At 43.6% G+C, this 22,446-nt stretch overlaps 1 protein-coding gene across 1 annotated transcript; it reads left to right on the plus strand.

Moving 5' to 3' along the window:
- The first annotated feature begins 20,684 nt into the window (after positions 1–20,684).
- Positions 20,685–22,026, plus strand: LOC147444959 (uncharacterized). Its single transcript, XM_086527972.1, has one exon. The coding sequence runs from the start codon at positions 20,982–20,984 to the stop codon at positions 21,708–21,710; it is 729 nt and encodes a 242-aa protein (XP_086384098.1). The 5' UTR covers positions 20,685–20,981; the 3' UTR covers positions 21,711–22,026.
- Positions 22,027–22,446: the final 420 nt, after the last annotated feature.

Consider the following 22,446-nt stretch of genomic DNA (forward strand, 5'->3'; position numbering starts at 1 on the left):
TGAACCGCGACAACCTCGCGTATGGAGCCCTTGAGTTCCTGGAGGTCTTGGATCGCTACAATCATGATCAAGAGTTTGTACCAACCGTTTTAGTGCAAGTACCATTTTCAGAGAGTTGATGAATCAATTAAGTAAAGGATGATGGCATTATGAAGGGAGCACTGACAGTTTAAGGTCTATGAAGGGAGCACTGACAGCGAGAAGAATAGACTAGCATTCTAGTTGATGGGGCAGAGAGCACTGTCAGAAGAGTAGAAAAACGACTTCTGAGGTAGTGTTTGCAGAAGAGGAGGAAGAGCGGCATTTGGAAAGGAAGATAACTAGTGGCATACTAGAGAGGAGCAGCGCTGATTGTTTTTTACAAAAGAAAATGAGCAGCTTCCAAAAAATTGGTGCAAAAAAAAGACTTTTTATATGAACGACGAGAGAGAAAGGCAGTGGAAAGGGAGGCGATTACAGTGGCGTGCAACGGTTTTGTAGTCAGGTGTGTGAGCCACCAGGGGCACATAATGAGGGGAAATTTTCCAAACACCACACCCTGCTCAAAGCACTCTCACAAAACTGAACTACAATCAACTGTTCACGAAGCGGCGAACTTACTCCTTATTGAAAGTACTTTGTGTCTCACTACTTTATCTTCATGTGGCGGCCGGATAAGGGGTGGCTTGGGCTTAGAAGCAAGGGCTTTAAGCTGTTTGGGGCTACAGACATTTAATGGGGGCAACTGGGAGATGATGGGTGAACAAAAGACATGTGGCATAGGTTGAGCTTAGACCATCCCAAATGGAGAGAAATGGTCACTTGGCAGAGACTATATTGGGTAGGCAATAGAGATATGATGCGGTCCCTCCAAGAGACTATATTGGGTAGGCAATAGAGATATGATGTGGTCCCTCCAAGAGGCGTGTGTAGTGATAGCGTAGCCTGGGCTACTTTGGAGCACGAGGCCTAGAGACAGTGGACAAAAGAGGGATTGGCTGAAACAACAGGCAACACCATGGCACTAGTTGCAGCACCGTCTGAGCATAACACAACTTGAGGACTTTTTTGCATACAATCCGATAGGGGGTGAGAGAAGGCGTGAGAGAATTTGGGGACAAGCCCAACACCCATCAACTCCTCGGCAGCAGCTACATTTTCAAAAGAATAGAGTTCCTAATGATCGAGATAGGAATTTATAGGATGATTCATGGTAGCGACGCGCTTTAGTAGCTTCCACTAGGCCTTTCAAATTGTCAACTCATCACTACAATAAACCCTAAGTTGTTTATGACATAGAACATAAAGTTACATCCTCTTCTCTTTAACTAATCTATCTCCTACATCTTTTGTATTTGTGTTAACTCCTATTTTTGTGTGTGACAGAAAGGACATATATTCACAACAGTGGACGTTTCGACACCACAACCACAACTCCAACTTGACAACACTACAAGATCCGGTATCTACATCCAATACCCCATGCGTATGCATTTTCTTGGTCCAACACATAAATCCTATGAGGTAGGGCACGGCTTTCGTTTCTTACAATTTTTGGAGAGACCACATTACCAACTCTCCACCATACTTTTGTATGGCACTTCTGCATGACGTGCACGATATATTTACCATTTTCACACTACAAGAGGTTTTTCATATTAGCGACGCTAGCAGTGCAACGCTCAAATGTGAAAATCTATGGCGTCGCTATGCTCATCACTATGCTCGTCGCTATACGATTTGTTGCTTAGGGCTGCTTATAGCGACGGGCATAACGACGCCGACAGGGGCTAAAAAAAAAACCGAGAGCACCAAAAACTCAGATCTTAGATCTGAGTTTCGATGCTCTCGATTTACAGGTATACTCGCGCCGCTCTCTCTCTCTCTCTCTCTCTCCCCCCCACACACACACACACACACACACACACGAGGAGACGAAGGAGAGTCAGGTATGCTCCTTCCCTCTCCTTCCTTTCACGTTCCCTTCCCCTCTTTCTCTCTCTCCCTCTCTCTCTCTCTCTCTCTCACACACACACACACACGCACGCGCGCACACACACACACACACATTGTGTATGAGAGAGAGAGAGAGAGAGAGAGAGAGAGAGAGAGAGAGTAAACACATGCATAAACAAAAAACACATATACACACACATTGAATGTGCAAAGAATGTACACACACATGCATAAACAAAGAATGCAAACACGTACACATTGAGAGAGAGAGAGAGAGAGAGAGAGAGAGAGAGAGAAAACAAAGAGAGAGAGGGGGGGGGGGGGGGAAGCAAAGAGAGAGCAAGAGAGAGATAAGGGTAGAAAACAAAGAGGGGGATAGAGATATATTTAAAAATAGAGAAAATAAAGAATGAAATGTTATATTAAACGTCTTCAAAATCTCAAAATGATTTATGAGACCAATCTGATAAAATCCTTGTGGATCGAATTGTCCAAGAAAATTGTGCATTGGTCGGTGAAGATCTTCGTCAATGTCTACCTTTGTAAATAGACGTACTATGACATATCTAGATAAAGAGAGAGGGAAAGAGAGAGAGAGAGAGAGAGAGAGAGAGAGAGAGAGAGAGAGAGAGTCGACATAGGTTTAAAATTCAATTTTTATATTTAAGCTAGAGTTTAGGTTTAGATTTAATATAAGAGCTTCGGGGTTAAGTTTAGGGTTTAACTCAAGATTTAAAGTTTAGAGATGAAGAAGAGCCCCAACCATCTCTCTCTATTTTGTAGAGCTTAAAGGTGTTTGAAGCTAATTAGCTTTGGAATGTTCAAAGGGTAGGCAACAACACTAGCTGCTGAAAGCGTTCTCTATTTGTTGAGTTTGAGTGATCGAAGAGGAAAGTGGATAACTCAGGACTTTCACAACGTATGAAGTTGGCTTGTGTGTGTGTGTGTGTGAGAGAGAGAGAGAGAGAGAGAGAGAGAGAGAGAGAGAGAGAGAGAGAGAGAGAGAGAGCACTCGCGGTGTTGAGTAGAAATTAGAGCAGTTGTGAATTGCTACAACTGAACAAGAGGCAAAGGGGTTTTGTCCAATACATGCATTGTCATGTGTGTAGATTTCTTGTACCCACAAATATAAGCATTGACCAATAAAGATGAGATTAAAACACGGTGGTTCTGATCTTCGTGCACCTCTAGACCGAAGTGTGCAAAAATCGGACATGGCTAGAGAATTTGAGGTAGTTTACAGTGTGATCTATGGTTTCTTAATTGTGAGGGAGATTGAGAGAGAGAGAGAGAGAGAGAGAGAGAGAGAGAGAGAGAGAGAGAGAGAGAGAGAGAGAGATAAGAGATGGAGGATGCCTATAGAAGATTAAATTTATGTTCAGATTATAAGGTTTTTACATTCATTATGAGTAGTGACGACGATGTGGGGTCGTCTAACCAAAACACTTATCTCTCAACAAGGGTCTTATGTCCTTGTAATCAATGTAAACATGCTGTGTGACAAACAAGACGCGTTTCTTTGCAGCACGTTCACAAATTTGGTGAGTTTGATCCATCTATTATAGATTGAGTTATTGCCAATTACAACTCATCGGACTCTGAAGCTATCCAACAGGCAACAATCTTGCAACCCAATAGACATGTTCGCAAATGCTTCGGTCAAGCAACCTATATGAGGTCACAAGATGTAGCCTCTGATAGCTCGGAGGGTGATCATGCATATCACATTCCCAACAAGGCTATGTTTGAGCCCAAGATCGATCGAGACGATCATAGATTCAGAAAGGCTTATCTATGATGACATGAAAAGTGAAGCCAATACTCCATTGTATGATGGAGCACGTATGTTTAGATTGAAAGTGTTAAGTATGGAGCCTGATTTACCCTTGTAATTTTCTGTGGTAAAAGCGCACATTTGTAAGGCCCCCATTATGAGGAGAAGCCATCGTGCGTGAAGGAAAATCACTCACCGGAAACCAAAATTTTCACGGACAAGAATCAGGGGCAACTTTAAAGGCCTCGGGGGCCTCTGCCCCCGAGACTTTTTTTCGTCGGAATATTCTTTTTTGCCGGAATATTATGGCCGGACGGCGGCCAGAAAGTGGTCGGAAAACAACCAGTCGGTTGGCCGGTGGCCGGTAGTCAATGGCCGATGACCGGTGGTCGGAAGTCAATGGCCGGTGGCCGGTGGTCCGAAGTCAATGGCCGGTGGCCGATGGCCGAATTCAGTGGCCGGTGGCCGAATTCAAAAGCGGACTTGTCTTCTCAAGGGCGGCTACACATGGGCGGATTGGAGGGTCCGATTTGGACTTATTCGCACAAGGGCGGCTACACATGGTTGTCTCTCATAAGAGAGGGCAGCCCTTTTGGCCTATAAAAGGAGGCCATTTCTACACACATTTCATAGTGTGAAGTTGATGCAACAAGGTGAGTGTGAGGTGGTGAGAGTGAAGCAAGGCGGGAGCTCCATTAAGGGTATAATCCCTTTGTAAACTACTTCTTGTTTTGAAGTACTAAAGCCATTGAGTGGCTGCTTTCCCGTGGACGTAGCCCACATTGGGTGAACCACGTATATCGTGTGTACTCTCTCTCTCTCTCTCTCTCTACTCTATCATCTCGTGTATATAAATCTGTCTCTCTCCATCAAGTAATCTACTCAATTATCTATTTAGCTACGTCTTATTTCCTAACAACTGGTATCAGAGCAAAGTTTGCTCGTAGCTAAATTATCTCAAGGAAAGGATTCCTTGAATTGAGTGGGAGTTATGGCGGAGGAAGGGAAGCTCAAGATTGAGAAGTTCAACGGCAAAAACTACCAACGTTGGAAGATGCAGATTGAAAACTATCTCTACTAGAAGGACCTCTATTTGCCACTAGGCGGTCTTGTGAAGAAGCCCGCAACAATGGCAAATGAAGCATGGATTGTCCTTGATCGAAAGGCACTGGGAACAATCCGGTTAAGCTTGGCGTCAACGGTGGCCTTCAATGTTTCGGAGATGAAGACCACGGAGGACTTGATGAAGTCACTTGACGACTTCTACGAGAAACCATCGACATCCAATAAGGTATTTCTTATGAAGCGCTTGTTCAATCTAAAGATGACAGAGAATGGTTCAGTTGCAGAACACCTAAATGACTTTAACACAAACATAAGTCAACTTCGATCAGTGAAAATCAATTTCGATAACGAAGTGCGAGCTCTCCTTATACTATCATCTCTACCGGATAGTTGGGACAGCCTTGTGATGGCTGTAAGTAATTCTATCTCTGGCACAAATACTCTTAAGTTTGATGATGTTGTGGGTGTTCTCCTAAGCGAGGAAATGCGAAGGAGAAGCACAGGAGAATCATCAAGTGCTGCACTATCAGTGGAAACAAGAGGAAGGCTTAAGGAGAGGTTCAAAAACCAAAAGGGTCGTGATCGCTCAAGGCGGAGCAAGTCAGGCACAAAGTCAGTTCTTGAATGTTGGGATTGCGGCAAGAAGGGCCACGTCAAGAAGGATTGCTGGTCCAAGAAGAAGAAGGAGACAGAGTCTCAAGACAACAAGCCAACATCGGAGGCCAATGTGGCAGGTAAAGTAGAGCAAGATGCTCTAATTCTCTCATTAGACAATGTGTCTAATTCTTGGATAGTAGATTCCGGGGCTTCATTCCATGCGACACCACACAAGCAACATTTCCAAGACTACACCAAAGGTAATTTTGGGTATGTATACGTGGGAGATGATGAAGCTTGTGAGATTGTCGGCAAAGGTACAGTTTCTGTCAAAACTGCTAACGGAAATGAATGGAAGCTTAAAGACGTTAGGCATGTTCCTTCTCTTCGCAAAAATTTGATCTCTATAGGACAATTGGAAGATGAAGGTCACAACATTGCATTCGGAAACAAACGGTGGAAGATCTCAAAGGGATCTTTGGTGGTTGCCAAGGGTGAAAAAGTTGGTACACTTTACTTGTGTACTGTTAGCACGCAACCTTCAGCTTGTGCAGCAACTACAGAAGTTGACAGTGCGGTGTGGCACTTCCGACTTGGGCATATGAGTGCCAAAGGAATGCAAATCCTTCAAACAAAGAAGCTTCTACCAGGTTTGAAAGAAGTGGACTTAGAGTTCTGTGAAGATTGTGTTTATGGTAAACAAAAGAGGGTAAAATTTCAAAAATCAAGAAATGAAAGAAAAAATAAAAAACTTGAGTTGGTTCATTTTGATGTTTGGGGTCCTGCAAGTACACCATCACTTGGTGGCTCATTGTACTATGTAACATTCATAGACGATGCGACTAGAAAAACATGGGTTTATGTCATGAAGAATAAATCCGATGTATTTTCCATATTTCAAAGGTGGAAAGCCTTTGTGGAGAATGAAACAGGTACCAAGGTTAAATGCCTCAGATCCGACAATGGAGGCGAATATTGCAGCCAAGCTTTTGAAAGCTTTTGTGCTAGCAATGGCATTCGGAGGCAAAGGACAACCCCAAGGACACCTCAACAAAATGGGATTTCGGAAAGGATGAACATGACAATCATGGAACGAGCACGAAGCATGCGGCTACATGCAGGCCTACCGCTTGAGCTTTGGGCGGAAGCTGTAAGTACGTTTGTGTACTTAATCAATCGGTCACCCTCAACGGCATTGGATGGGGGAGTTTCAGAAGAGGCATGGACAGGTAAACCGGTGAATTATGCATTTCTCAAAGTGTTTGGGTGTGAGGCTTTCATGCACATAGATAGAAGCCTAAGATCAAAGTTAGATGCAAAGTCCAAAAAGTGTTTCTTCATTGGCTATGGAGAAGGAGACTTTGGGTATCGCCTATGGAATGCTGAAGATGGTAAAATATTAAGGAGTAGGGATGTAATTTTTAACGAACAAAATATGTACAAAGATTACTTGGAAAGAAAACAAACAAAAGAAACAGGTGATGAGTACATGGAGCTTGAGGACGGTGAAGACTCAAGGACTGCAAACGGTGACAATGTGCAACAACGTCAACCAAATGAGGAGCCTCAACTTATTCCCCGAAGATCTACAAGAGCAAGTAGACCTCCAGAAAGGTTTGTTCCTTCCTTCAACCATCTCTTGATCTCAGATTCTGGAGAGCCGGAATCATATGAAGAAGCTATGCAACATGAATCCAAAGAAGAATGGACGAAGAGCATGCAAGTGGAGATGGACTCACTACATCGCAACCAAACATGGGAGTTGGTTGATTTGCCTAAAGGTAAGCGGGCACTTCAAAACAAATGGGTGTACAAGCTAAAGGAAGAAGAAGGTGGGAAGAAAAGGTACAAGTTTAGGCTTGTGGTAAAAGGTTTTTCTCAAAAGAAAGGTATTGACTTCAATGAAATATTTTCTCCTGTTGAAAAAATGAACTCAATTATGCTTGTCTTAAGCCTTGTGGCTGCTCATGATCTAAATCTCGAGCAAATGGATGTAAATACGGCATTCCCTCACGGTGACTTAGAGGAGGAAATCTACATGCTTCAACCAAAGGGGTATGAAGTAAAAGGTAAGGAGAAAATGGTTTGCAGATTAAAGAAGAGCTTGTATGGTTTAAAGCAAGCATCAAGACAATGGTACTTGAAGTTTGATCGATGGATGTTGGATCATGGATTCACAAGATGCAACTTGGATCACTACGTCTACACGGAGAATTTGGGAGATGGGAAATTCATCATCCTAATGTTGTATGTTGATGACATGTTGATTGCAAGTGCTAACATGCAGGACATCAAAGACCTAAAAGAGGAGCTGTCCAAATCTTTTTCAATGAAAGATTTAGGTGCTGCAAAGAGGATACTTGGTATGAAAATATCAAGAGACAGGACGAAGAAGACAATAAAGCTATCTCAAGAAGATTACATCAAAAAGGTACTAGAAAGGTTTGCAATGCAAAATGCAAAACCAGTTTCTACACCTTTGGCTGGTCATTTTAAACTAACGAAAGATATGTGTCCAAAGACACAAGAGGAGATAGCCTATATGTCTAAAGTTCCATATGCTGCAGCGGTAGGTTCTCTAATGTATGCTATGGTCTGGACAAGGCCAGACATTGCACATGCAGTGGGAGTTGTGAGTAGGTTCATGGACAACCCAGGTAAAGAGCATTGGCATGCTGTGAAGTGGATACTTAGGTATCTAAAAGGGACAACAACAAATGCTTTGTATGTTGGAGAAACTCATATTTTTCTAGAAGGGTATGCTAATGCAGATATGGCAGGTGACAAAGATACTCAAAGGAGCACTACTGGCTATGTGTTCACGGTTGGAGGCACAGCAGTAAGCTGGGCTTCAAAGCTGCAGAAAGTGGTTTCACTTTCTACCACGGAAGCAGAGTATGTAGCAATGATGGAGGCAAGCAAAGAAATTCTGTGGCTTCACAGATTCTTAGAAGAGCTTGGATTCAAACAAGACAATTGTGTCTTGTACAGTGATAGCCAAAGCGCTATCCATCTTGCGAAGAACTCAGCCTTTCATTCAAGGACAAAGCACATTGAGGTGAGATATCACTTCATACGCACTCTTTTGGAAGAGGGACAACTAAAGCTAGGAAAGGTGCATACAAGTGAAAATCCTGCAGACATGTTTACAAAGGTGGTCAACAAGGAGAAGTTGATCTTTTGCTTATGTTCAATCGGCATTCAAGGATAAGAAGCCAGAATGGAAAGTAGTCACAGGTTTGGTTTGGAGATCAGTCTCCAAGTGGGAGATTGTTAAGTATGGAGCCTGATTTACCCTTGTAATTTTCTGTGGTAAAAGCGCACATTTGTAAGGCTCCCATTATGAGGAGAAGCCATCGTGCGTGAAGGAAAATCACTCACCGGAAACCAAAATTTTCACGGACAAGAATCAGGGGCAACTTTAAAGGAATATTCTTTTTCGTCGGAATATTATGGCCGGACGGCGGCCAGAAAGTGGTCGGAAAACAACCAGTCGGTTGGCCGGTGGCCGGTAGTCAATGGCCGATGACCGGTGGTCGGAAGTCAATGGCCGGTGGCCGGTGGTCCGAAGTCAATGGCCGGTGGCCGGTGGCCGAATTCAGTGGCCGGTGGCCGAATTCAAAAGTGGACTTGTCTTCTCAAGGGCGGCCACACATGGGCGGATTGGAGGGTCCGATTTGGACTTATTCGCACAAGGGCGGCTACACATGGCTGTCTCTCATAAGAGAGGCCAGCCCTTTTGGCCTATAAAAGGAGGTCATTTCTACACACATTTCATAGTGTGAAGTTGATGCAACAAGGTGAGTGTGAGGTGGTGAGAGTGAAGCAAGGCGGGAGCTCCATTAAGGGTATAATCCCTTTGTAAACTACTTCTTGTTTTGAAGTACTAAAGCCATTGAGTGGCTGCTTTCCCGTGGACGTAGCCCACATTGGGTGAACCACGTATATCGTGTGTACTCTCTCTCTCTCTCTCTACTCTATAATCTCGTGTATATAAATCTGTCTCTCTCCATTAAGTAATCTACTCAATTATCTATTTAGCTACGTCTTATTTCCTAACAGAAAGTGCTCCTAGTTCTTCTCAACATGTAGGCAAAGTTTGGATGGAGTGACACCAACGTCACAACACTTTTCAGGTGATCTATTTCAACGTGTTTACTTAAATAAAAAATAAATGTATAATGATCGGATAGATTACTTACACAAGTGTACCACATTTTTTTTGCTGTGTACATTGCTCAAAGAGCACATATTGCTAGCTGATAATCTGATGCCAGATTCCAGAGAGGAAGCAAGAAAGATCTTTCAAAACTTGGGGATGGATTACAATTCTATTCACTCTGTCCTAACAGACTGCATTATTTTCATAGGGGAATACATACACATGGAGAAGTGTTCAAAATGTGATTCCGAGAGATATCGAGTAGACCTCCACGGACTAAAAATCCCGCAGAAGGTTTTGCAACACTTTCCTTTGTTGTCTCACAATAAAAATTTCTTCGAATGTAAGTTCATGGCCGCCCTAGCATCATGGCACGAGGAGAATAGATCTTTGGATGGTGTGTTACAGATCCTTGCAGATTACGTGGCTTGGAAGCACATAGACGACACATGGCCGGATTTTGTGAGGGAAGCTCGAAATTTGCACCTCGGCCTGGCTATGGATGGCGTAAATCCATTTGGTCTATGGCGGTGGTGGTTGCTGTGGAGATGCCGCTGTTGATGCTTTGACATCGCCTCGTAGTCGACGAGGATCCTTACCTTTTCCTTCTTTGCTGGCCCCCACACTAGCCACGACATGGCCATCTACTCCAGGGTTTGCGCGACTATCAGTGTTCCTGGCTACACATCACTTGCTACTCCTCCGAGAGTCACCCCAGTCAACACTCCTCGCTTTGGGGCCCAAACTCCAGTGGAGACTGTCGTCCATACTCCTATCGAGACGCTACTCGAGACCCCTATCAAGACACCCAAGTTCACACGTCACAAGCAAGAGGGCTTGCCGTACTCGATCGACATCAACGACGGATTATCATGGATGACGATGGCAAGAAGGTGATCTCGTGCATGCGCAGCCTTTGCTCTCAGGTGTTCGACACTATATACTAAACACCTGGAGTGAAGTGTCAAATGAATTAAAAGACAGAGTCATTAGCATGCTGCATGATGAGTTTCCCATGTCAAGTCGGGATGAGTGCTTCAATGAAGACCTAATGAAGGTGCGGATGCGCGAATACTACAAGCACAAGCGTTTTGAAGTGCAAAAAGCAGTAAAGCATGGGCGGAACATGTCAGATTGGCTCGCCAAAGAAGATTGGAAGAATGCAAAGCGAGTAGCGCGCGAGAATCCTGACAAGTGGAAGCAACAAAAGGAGGCATCCAAAGCGTGAGTAGAGGGAGGGAGCTCGCACCACTTGGGGAGCGGCGGGTGGACACCATTTGAGGCCGATTTCGTAAGTGTTTCTGCATTGCACTTTAGGTTTGATAGTTATTGATAATTGTACTTTTAAATTCTAACATAACGTATTCTCCGTATGTTTTTTGAACAATGGTTGATGATAAGACGTGACCCCACACCGTATGAACGCGAGTATGCGGGCAGAAAGGGCTTAAGCGCTCTTATGGACATTCTCAGTTCTCGCTCCGGCATGGTCAGTATTTCACCTTACTCTCTTACATTTGTTGTATTTTAATGATAAGCTAAAAAATAAATGATTTTGTAATTATAATATGTTTATACTTATAGAAAGTCTTATTGTTTTTTTCTGCAGAATCCGACAGATACGTCGCTTGGATACGATGAGACGTCTGATTAGACGACGTCAGTCTAGTCGTAGCTAGATAGTACTAGTTTTCTTTTGTCATAGCATGTATAATGAGGTGAGGGTGTGTACGTCATTTTTGTAACTATTGGTCAACAATGTATTTTCTCAATAATGACAATTGTGTTGTAACTATTACTTTTTGGTCAAAGCTTAACAATCAAGTGATTTTGCCTATGATGTGTATAATTTTGTCATTGTATTACTTTCATCAATTCACGTTCGTCTAAATACTTTTGTCGATTTTGCATTTTTATTTTGGAAACAATGTTCAATATGGTTGATGGTGGCAGGGCATTCACTACAAGAGGCTATTCATATTAGCGACGCTCACACAGCGACGCTCAAAAAAAATTTCCCGGCGTCGCTATGAGCGTCGCAAATTTGCGACGCTCATAGCGACGCCGGATGGGCTAAAAAAATATGGACGAGGGCACCCAAAAACTCAGATCTCAGATCTGAGTTTTTCGGCGCCCTCAAGCAAGGAGCAGGTAACGCTCTCCCTCACTCTCTCTCTCTCTCTCTCTCTCTCTCTTTTTCTTCTCCACACACACACACACACACACACACACACACACACACACGAGGAGAGGAAGGAGAGCCAGGTATGCTCCTTCCCTCTCCTCATTCTCATGTTCCCTTCCCCTCTTTCTCTCTCCCTCTCTCTCTCTCTCTCTTTTTCTTCTCCACACACACACACACACACACACACGAGGAGAAGAAGGAGAGCCAGGTATGCTCCTTCCCTCTCCTCATTCTCATGTTCCCTTCCCCTCTTTCTCTCTCCCTCTCTCTCTCTCTCACACACACACACATACACACACACATAGTGTTTTTGAGAGAGAGAGAGAGAGAGAGAGAGAGAGAGAGTACAAACAAAAACAAAAACGCACACACACATACATAAACAAAGAATGCACACACACATTGAGAGAGAAAAAGAGAGAGAGAGCATGCATAAACAAAAAACGCACGCATTGAGAGAGGAAAAGAGAGAGAGAACATGCATAAACAAAAAACGCACACATTGAGAGAGGAAAAGAGAGAGAAAACATGCATACGATCCAAAAAAACGCACACACATTGAGAGAGAAACAGAGAGAAACTAATTTAACGTCGTAGGAAACTAATTAAAATTAAAAGAACTAAAGATCTAGCCAACGCGGAGTTGAACTCAAGACCTATTATTCAAGAGGGAAATGGCATAATCAATCTATCATACTTGGCATGGGTGATAGAAAGGTTATACCATTTATCTCTTTTTATTGGCACACACATCCACACACGCGCACACACACAAGAAGAAGAGAGTTATAACGTCGTAGGAAACTATCTTAAAAGACGTTAAAGATTAGGTTATATGTAGACTTACATTAAATTAGATTTAGGTTTATTTTTAACTAGATTTACGTTTATTTACGCTAGATTTAGATTTACGTTATATTAGATTAGATTTAGGTCTCCATAGACTGCGATGCCTGCATGAAGCGGGTGAAGAAAGCACTCAATGGAATATAGGGTATTGCTGCCTTCACTCATGGTGGGCTCCGTCGATCCAAAAGTACTGGTGAAATGTCTTCAGAAGATAGGGAAGAAGGTGGATCTTCAGGGCGGCAAGAGTCACTACATCCCCGACACAATGACCATCTAGACAACCTCTAGTCATTCAACAGCAACTTCAAAGTTAGTAACAAGAGCAAGAACGGTCTAAAGGGCCAATTGCTGTCGTCAGATGTGGATGGAGATGAGGCAGCGTCACTGCCGGAAGTTAACTCTCACATCTTTAGTGATGAGAATGCCAACTCTTGCCGAGTTATGTGAAAAATTATGTGTTAAATTAGTTTTAAGGTTCTTATAATCCCTGTTAGTTTAGTTCTTTGTTTTTAATATAACATAATTTACGTTAGATTTAGATTTATGTTATATTAGATTAGACTTAGGTTTATTTAGGTTTACCCACACACACACACACACACACACACACAAGAAGAAGAGAGTTTTAACGTCGTAGGAAACTATCCCAAAAGACGTTAAAGATTAGGTTAGATGTAGACTTACGTTAAATTAGATTTAGGTTTATTTTTAGTTAGATTTACGTTTATTTAGATTTACGCTTATTTACGTTAGATCGAGTCCACGCAAGAATTACTTACGGTTTAGGGTTTAGAGTTAGACGAACAGTGAAAAGATCTACTGTGAAAAGATGTTAAGATGCTGTGAAGTGCTACAGCTAGAGAAGAGGCAAAGGGGTTTTGTCCACTACATGCAGTATCATGTAGACGTGGGTGTGTAGATTTCTTGTACCCACAAATATAGGTATTGACCAATAAAGACGAGATTATAACCCGGTGGTTCTGATCTCCGTGCACCTCTAGACCGAGGTGTGCGGGGATTGGACATGACTAGAGAATGTGAGGTAAAGAGAGAGAGAGAGAGAGAGAGAGAGAGAGAGAGAGAGAGAGAGAGAGAGAGAGAGAGATAAGACGAAGAATGCCAATAGAATATTAAATTTGTTGTCCAGGTTATAAGTTTTTTATCCTCATTATGAGTAGCGACGAGGATGTGGGACCGTCCAACCGAAACACCTATCTCTCAACCAGGGTCTTATGTCCTTGTAATCAATGCAAGCATGCTGTGCGACGGACAGACGTGTTTCTTTGCAGCACGTTCGTGAATTTGGCGAGTTCGATCCATCTATTATAGATCGAGTTGTTGCCAATTATAACTCGTCGGACTCTGACGCTCGCCAACAAGCAGCAATCTTGCAACCCAATAGACGTGTTCGCAGGTGCTTTGGTCAAGCAGCATATGTGAGGCCACAAGATGTAGCCTCTGACAGCTCGGGGGATGATCATGCAGAGCACATTCCCAACGAGGCAAAGTTTGAGCTCGAGATTGATGAAATGATCGAGACGATCATGGATTCAGAAAGGCTCATCTATGATGATATGAAAAGTGAAGCCGATACGCCATTGTATAATGGAGCACGTATGTCTAGATTGAAAGCACTCCTGGTTTCTCTCAACATGCAGGAAAAGTTTGGATGGAGTGACACTAGCGTCACAACGCTTTTCAGGTGATCTATTACAATTAGTTTACTTTAATAAAACTCTAAATGTATAATGATCTGATAGATTTTTACACGACTGTATCATATTTTTATGTTGTGTAGATTGCTGAAAGAGCACATACTACCAGCTGACAATGTGATGCCAGATTCCCGAGATGAAGCAAGAAAGATTTTGCGAAACTTGGGGATGGATTACAATTCTATCCACGCTTGTCCTAATGACTGCATTCTTTTCAGAGGGGAATACATAGACATGGAGAAGTGTCCGAAATGTGATTCCGAAAGATATCGAGTAGATCTCCACGGGACAAAAATTCCACAAAAGGTTTTGCGACATTTCCCTCTGCTTCCTCGCATCAAGCATTTCTTCGAATGTAAGTCCATGGCCGCCCTAGCATCATGGCATGAGGAGAATAAATCTTCGGATGGTGTGCTACGAATTCCTGCAGATTGCGTAGCGTGGAAACATATACATGGAACATGGTCGGATTTTGCCAGGGAAGCTCGAAATTTGCACTTAGGCCTGGCTATGGATGGCGTAAATCCATTTGGTCAAAGATCAACATCTTACAGTGTATGGCCCATTGTCATCGTCAACTACAACATTCCCCCGTGGTTGACTACGAAGAAGGGGCACCTATGGCTAAGCTTGATTGTGCCAGGGCGATATAAAGTGGGGAATATGGATGTGTATCTTCGTCCACTATTGGAAGAGCTACAACAATTGTGGATTGGCATAGAGGTGGTGGATATGAGCCGACACACAGGACGACGGAATGCTTTGATCAGAGGCATTCTAATGTGGACCATGCATGACTATCCTGGGCTAACAGAATGCTCAGGTGATCTATTGACACTCCTCACTCAGACACTGTAAATCTTGTTTTTTCCCATAGTTGATCTATTATCATGTGTATACATGCAGGGCTTCAAACAAGCGGATACAGAGCATGTGTCACATGTGGACCTAGACTGAATGCACGTAGGGCACCCTCACTGAAGAAGCAAATCTACGAAGGTCATCAAGCGTATCTTCCAGAGAATCATGTGTTGCGCGACGGCTTTTTGGGAAGAGAGCCACCAAGGATGTCTGCACAAGCATGGTTAGAGCAGAAGGAGATGTGCGATGACGGATTGCCTCCAGGGATGAAGAGACTATCTCTATGGTACGAGTTACCATACTGGCCCCGACTCATGATCAATCACTTGCTCGATCCAATGCACATATTCAAGAATGTGGGTAATCTGCTATGGGACCATCTGACCGGCAAGAAAGATACTTTGGGAGCCAGAGTTGACCTTAGAAATGTGGATCGAATGGAGCAATATTGGCCGCAAACATCGTCTGATGGATCGATAAAACTCCCTAAAGCACCATGGATTTTCACAGGAGCCCAAGAACGCAAAGTAAAAGAGACCATTTGATCTTTGCAGACCCCCACTGGCGTAATGCACTCGCTCTGAACGTGTTTTACTAAAGAAGGAAAGCTTACCGGTTTGAAGTCACACGATTGGCATAAAATGTGTCAGGTACGTTCATAGTGGACTTTAATATCATTGCATAAAATGTGGACTTTAATATCATTGCTGCACATAGTTTACAGTTTATTTTACCGGTTGCCATTGAGGGATGTTTGTCTCTCGACATCCGTAACACAATCTACAAACTTGCAAAGCTGGTGCAATGGATCTCACAAAAGGAGATCGACGTAGACTCCATACCATTCGCCAAACTAAATGCTGCGGAGCTTGTGTGCATGTTTGAGAAACATTTTCCTACTACAATGCTAACCATTCAGGTGCATCTTCTTGTTCACATAGTTGATGAGGTGGAAATAGCTGGCACAGTTCATTCCAGATGGATGTTCTTCTTAGAGCGTTTCATGAAAACGCTTAAGGGATATGTGCGTCAAAAGGCACGTCCGGAGGGTAGCATGGCAGAAGGTTGGTTGGTATCAGAGTCCCTAGTGTACATTGGAGAGTGGCTAGACGGATTTGATAAATCCCGGGACACGCTATGGCGAACCATAGATGATGAGCGCATATCTGGGATTGTCATGTGCAATCTCGGTGTTGAGAAGAAGATGACGGAAGATCTAGAGGCTAAAATCAACCGATTTTGCATGCTTCACAATCCAGTGATGCAAAAGTGGATTTCACAATATGAGGATGCAAAGCAAGAGCGACAAAGGGCACGAATCGAGTGGAGACGGGGAAGACGACCACCGATGCACTATCCAGCAGTTCTGGAGAGCCTACCAACCTTCATGAGCTTAAGATGGTTGCACAACCAATTGAAAAGCGCACAACAATGCGGTGACGAAGTGACTGAAGAAGAGTGGGAGTACTCTCGGGGTTGCACGACCAAGGTAAGTTTGCAATGTACGACTAGCAAGTGACTTTATTTATAAACGTTTGAACGGCCACTCATAATCTTTGTTCATTGTAGTATAAGTCATACACAGCAGCATGGTGTAAAGGTCGACATTTTAGGGTGGAACGAATCGACAAAAAGCGTTTTACTCAAGATTGTGGAATCATGGCAAAATTTGAATAGTCTAGTCGACGACGTTCCTCTGATGCAGATCCTGTGGTGGCGGAACTCACTTACTTCGGCACGCTGCAAGAGATTTTGAGGATCGATTACAGAGGATTTTTTGTCGACTTGTTCGACGTGCAATGGTTCAAGATAATCATGGAGGGTCGCAACGCTACTGTGCGTAGAGGAGAGTCTGGTTTTCTTGAGGTGGATTCTACTAAGAAATGGACTGACCTAAGAGACACTTTCGTACTACCCGAGCATTGTGAACATGTATGTATGTAAATAGTTAACATCCCCCTTTTACAAGTTATGTGCTTGAAAGCTCTCATGTAAGTTATGTGGCTCTGGCAGGTAATATTTCATCCTACAAAGTCTACATCAAACTGGTGGTACGTCATAGAGGTAGCCCCTCGTAGTGCAAGGACGTATGAAGGCTACCATGTGCCAATCACAACGACATCAATGGAGGAGATCAGAGAAGATGCTCAATCAGAAGCCGCTGCGGTGGTGCCAGACGAGCATCAAGATGCTACTACTCTATATGGGGTGCATGCAGAGGAGCTACAAAATGAAATAGAGGATATGTGTTTAAACGGAGAGCTCTATATAGATATAGGAAGTTATGCTGAGTTATGCGAGGATGAGAGAGAGATCTCTTAAAGCCACAAATATTGTATTTGAACAATTTTGCTCCGTGTTGTAAAAGCTTTGGCTCTCTAAGTACCTTCCATGGTGTATAACGCTCTTTTCTACTCGCGCTCACATCTTTTGATTGAAAATTCTGAGTTTTCGACTTGCCTCTTCTATCACTCAATTCATTGCGTCATTGTATTTAATGGTCTTTGCGTCATTGTCTACTCTATTCATTCAATATTAAGTTTAAATATTCATGTGTTTAATGCAGGTATGGATGATGAGGAGTTTCTTTCTTCTTTGTCACCGCAGCAGAGACAGTGGTACGTGGAGCGTCATCGCTCTGGCGCATCATCGCACGTTCCTACTCCATCTGCATCTCCCTCTCTTTCGGAGCATTCGGCGCGCTCCGAAGCTTCGGCGTCAACGAGACGAGCTTCACACTCGTCTAGACACCGGCGCTCTAGTGGTGGTGGTGGCTGTTGTTGTGGGGATTCTGCCACCGATGCCTCCACACCGCCTCGTGTTCGACGAGGCTCTTTACCCTTCCCTTCTTTGCCCGCCCCCACACCAGCCACAACATCGCCATCTACGCCAGGTTTTGCACGGCTGACTGTTCCTAGAAGCTACACACCTCTACCTACTCCGCCAGGAGCCACCCCACTCGACACTCCTCGCTTCGGGACCCAGACGCCGGTGGAGACACCTGACGTCCGTACCCCCATCGACACGCCGCTAGAGACCCCTGCCGGGACACCCAGGTTCACGCGTCATCGGCCAGAGGGCTTGCCTTGCTCCGTCGACATCAGCGGCGGCATCATCATGGATGATGACGGCAAGAAGGTGATCTCGCGCATGCGTGGTCTTTGCTCTCAGCTGTTTAGACACACTACATACTAAACAAATGGAGTGAAGTACCAAGTGATTTAAAAAACAGAGTCATCAGCATACTTCATGATGAGTTTTCCGTTCCAAAACGGGATCAGCGCTTCAATGAAGGCCTGATGAAGATTCGAATGCGCGAATACTGCAAACACAAGCGTTCCAAAGTGCAAAAAGCAATCAAGAATGGGTGGAACAGGCCAGATTGGCTGGCCAAAGAAGATTGGAAGAATGCGAAGAAAGCAGCGCGCGAGAATCCCGACAAGTGGAAGCAACAAAAGGATGCAGCCAGAGCGCGAGTAGAGGCAGGGAGCTCGCACCACTTGGGGAGCGGTGGATGGGCATCATTTGAGGCCGATTTTGTAAGTGTTTTCACATTGCTCTTTATGTTTGATAGTTTAGGGTTTATGAGTTTTTTAATTCTAACATAATGAAATCTTTGTATGTTTTGACAGTGGTCGATGACAGGACGTGATCCCACACCGTACGAGCGTGAGTACGCAGGCAGGAAGGGCTTAAACGCCCTGATGGACATTCTCAGTTCTCGCGGCGGCATGGTTAGTATTAGGGTTTACTCTTTTTTATTTTTTGTATTGTTTTATAAATGTCGTTATATGTTTATACTTACTGAAAGCTGTCTTATTGTCTTTTTTGGAGAATCCGACAGATACGCCGCTTGGACGCGATGAGACGTCTGACTAAACGACATCAGTTTAGCCGTAGCTAGATAGCATTAGTTTAGGGTTTCTCATAGCTTATGTATCATGAGACTGATTTTATACGTCTTTTTGAACCATATATATTATTACATTTGTCACCGCAGTTCCTTTTGCCAATCAATTCTTTATGCCTATGATGTTGTACAATTGTCATTATTACATTTGCCAATCAATTCATTTTGCCTATGATGTGTACAATTGTCAATTTTGCAAACAACGCGTCTTGTGGGTGATTATTTTGGGTCTATTATCTACCCTTGCACTTTTTTTAAAAAGTGAATCAAGTACAATATGGTTGATGGGTGGCAGGGCATTCAATGCCCTGCCACCAAAAAAAAATTCTTGAATGCCCTGCCACCAAAAAAAAATTCTCTCGGGCGTCGCTATAAGCGTCGCTATTTATGGCTCTGTAGCGTCGCTATAGTCTTCTGTGTAAACGTCGCTATAATGAGCGTCGCTATTTCGCGACGCTCATAGCGACGATTATAGCGACGCATATAGCGACGGTTTTAGCGACGCCGGGGGTTATAAAAACCCAGTGTATTTCCGTCGCTAACAGCGTCACAAGAGCACACAACCTCTTGTAGTGATTCATTGCCCTGCCACCCAATTTTTTATATTCTCGAGCGTCACTATAGGCGTCTTTATGTAAGGTCCTACAGCGTCGCTAAATAAGGAACTGAACCATCGCTATACGCGTCTATATATACCGATGCTTATAACGATGCATATAGAGTCGCTTATAGCGACGCTCATAGAGACGTTTTTGTTGCGAAGCTTTTTGCGACGGTTTTAGTGACGCCGGGGGTTTTAAAAACCCATTGTATTTTCGTCGCTACAGCCGTCACAAGTGCACATAACCTCTTGTAGTGTCACTCTGTGACGCTTCACTACAAGATGAAATGTTTTACTATTCACATTGTTTTTATGTAGCGTGATACAAACATTGCTCTCCAACTTGCACAATTGGATGACACTCATACACGATTGTCACGTCGGTAATGCAGTATAGTTTTTATAGTATGTTGATGCTTTTTGTATTTTTTGAGTTTGTCGATGCTTCCTTAAGTTTAGTTTAGTTACATGTTTGGTAATGCATCTTACATATTGCAACCCAATGTTCTCCTCTCTTAACTGTTTTGTAGCACGAGAACAACTCTTTATCCTAGCATTCTCCTCCTCGTATACATTCTGCACTACGTTATTTGATCGACATACAAGACTCCTTGCTCGTCCGATTGTTCCAACTAACAAAGTAACCAACTGTGCTCCAAAATATATCAGAACATGTACAACAAACAGCACTGCCCACCAAGCAAAGCAATTAAAGTTATTTGAAAATTAACCTTGGAACTTGCATACACATACTTGACTCATATTTGCTTAAATGTGGCGATCTCCTACTTACGCCGGTGCTTGGGACTCTCTCTCTCTCTCTCTCACAAAGTGTGGTAGATTGGTTATGCCATTTCCCTCTTGCATGACATGTCTTGAGTTCAACTCTCCTAGTTGATATTTAAGGTCTCTTGGGATAGTTTCTTGCGACGTTAAAACAATCTTCTTCCTCTCTCTCTCTCTCTCTCTCTCATTCACTCACTCAACGCGCCTTTTGTGGGTTGGCCGTTGCATGGAAAAGCAGCGGCTCGAATCCATCGATGCATGGAAAGGGGTGGTGAAGGAGCAGCTGCATCCATGGCCAAACTGAAAAGCTGAGGCCGCCGAGTGAGGAGCACCCAATGAAGGGACCACCTGCACACAATCAAAGGATGGCCAACGCCAAAAAGCTGAGGCCTCCTCGCCTTAAAACGAATTCCACTAAGATTCACGTTGGCCTCCCCTTCGCATGCTCTCACGTAAGGTGGCCTAGCTAGGCCTTCCAGGGAAGCTAGCTAGCTGAGGAGTATCCGGCATAGCCAAAGCTTGAGCCTCTTCTTCCATAGCCATGGAGTCCCCTCCCCACAAAGCCTTCTCTAAGCCTCAATATCCAGAATCCGGTTGCACCCTCCACATCACCTTCAACAACAAGACCAAGCTCCTCCTCATCATGTTCTCCACCTTCCTCCTCCTCTTCACCCTCCTCTTCTTCATCACGCTCGCTGGCGCCCATGTCCACGTCTCCGTCGAAAACCCCACCATCGCCGCCTTCCAAGTCCTCCCTCCCAATACAACTATGTCCTCATCGTCGTCGTCGAAATCCAGCAATGTTGCCTCCTCGGTCCTTCAACAAGCCACAAATGCTGACAATTCCCCCTTTCTGCTAAACTCAGATGTCCTCCTCTCTTTGGATATCAAGAATCCCACACCCATGTTTGGAACATACTACTATGAGCCTCTCAAGTGGCATCTCTTGTATGAGGGCATGTCGATCGCGTCCGGAGTGTTGCCTCCTTTCTCCCAAGGTGCAAATGCTGCTCAACATCCACGTCAAGTACGACTCCAAGGTAGGAATGTTAGAGTGCCACCTTCATTAGCATTTGCTTTGCAATCGAAGAGCACCATGCTTAATGTCGAGGCTGGTACTAGTTTCTACATGCACCTCAAGGGTAGTGTCATCAAATTTGGCTATGTAGCACACTGTAATGTGACATTCCCTCACTTTGCTGATGGCTACATGCGGCTCTCCAAGAAGACAACATGCCTAATTGCTGATCAAGATAGAGGTCATTACTAGGATGCAATGTCGTAAGCATTAATTAGTGCATGGGGCTCAAAAAGAAGATCAATGCAAAAAAATAGCACTAGTTGAGATTAGAATTTCATAGGAATTGCAATAGTGCCTGTGGTTGCACTATGACTACTTGCAAGCACAAAGTGCTTGGAATCTCCTTAATGCTCAATCAATGCATAGTTATCACCCTTGCATGGGTTTTTTGTGCTTCTCTTACTTTTGTCTTGAACTCATCATACGATGCATGAGGCCTCTCGACAGTCTCTTTGACATAGATTTTGAATGTGTGTGCACCAATATCTCATAATTGATATTTTCATTAGAATTTTGAACACTAGTGTGACAAGTACCTGCAAATAGCTGTGGTTGCTAAATGTTGTTTTCATCTAAATATCATAAGGTTACACATTTTCTTTTTGTTGTGGATGGTAGAATTCATCGTGTTCTCGGCATCTATTTTCTAAATGGTGCAATGACACTTGTTTGAATTTGATTAGTCTTATTCCAAATTTCTCTTCTGCTAATGGTAAGGTTTGTGTCATTCCAGTATTCGACCACAAATGGATTGAAAATGTTTTGATGATGCAAATTTGAAGATATTACCCTCAATTGTGAAAGGTCAATGCTGTACAATGATCTAGATTTAGTGAACCATTATTTGCGAAAAATCGATTGTGGTACACGATGTTCTAGATTTGATGGTCTGGTTGTTCTCCTCCAAAAAGAGGACTTTCAAGTG

Source organism: Adiantum capillus-veneris, chromosome 13 (genome assembly GCF_014529385.1).
Source record: "Adiantum capillus-veneris isolate H3 chromosome 13, ASM1452938v2, whole genome shotgun sequence".
Lineage (NCBI taxonomy): Eukaryota > Viridiplantae > Streptophyta > Polypodiopsida > Polypodiales > Pteridaceae > Adiantum > Adiantum capillus-veneris.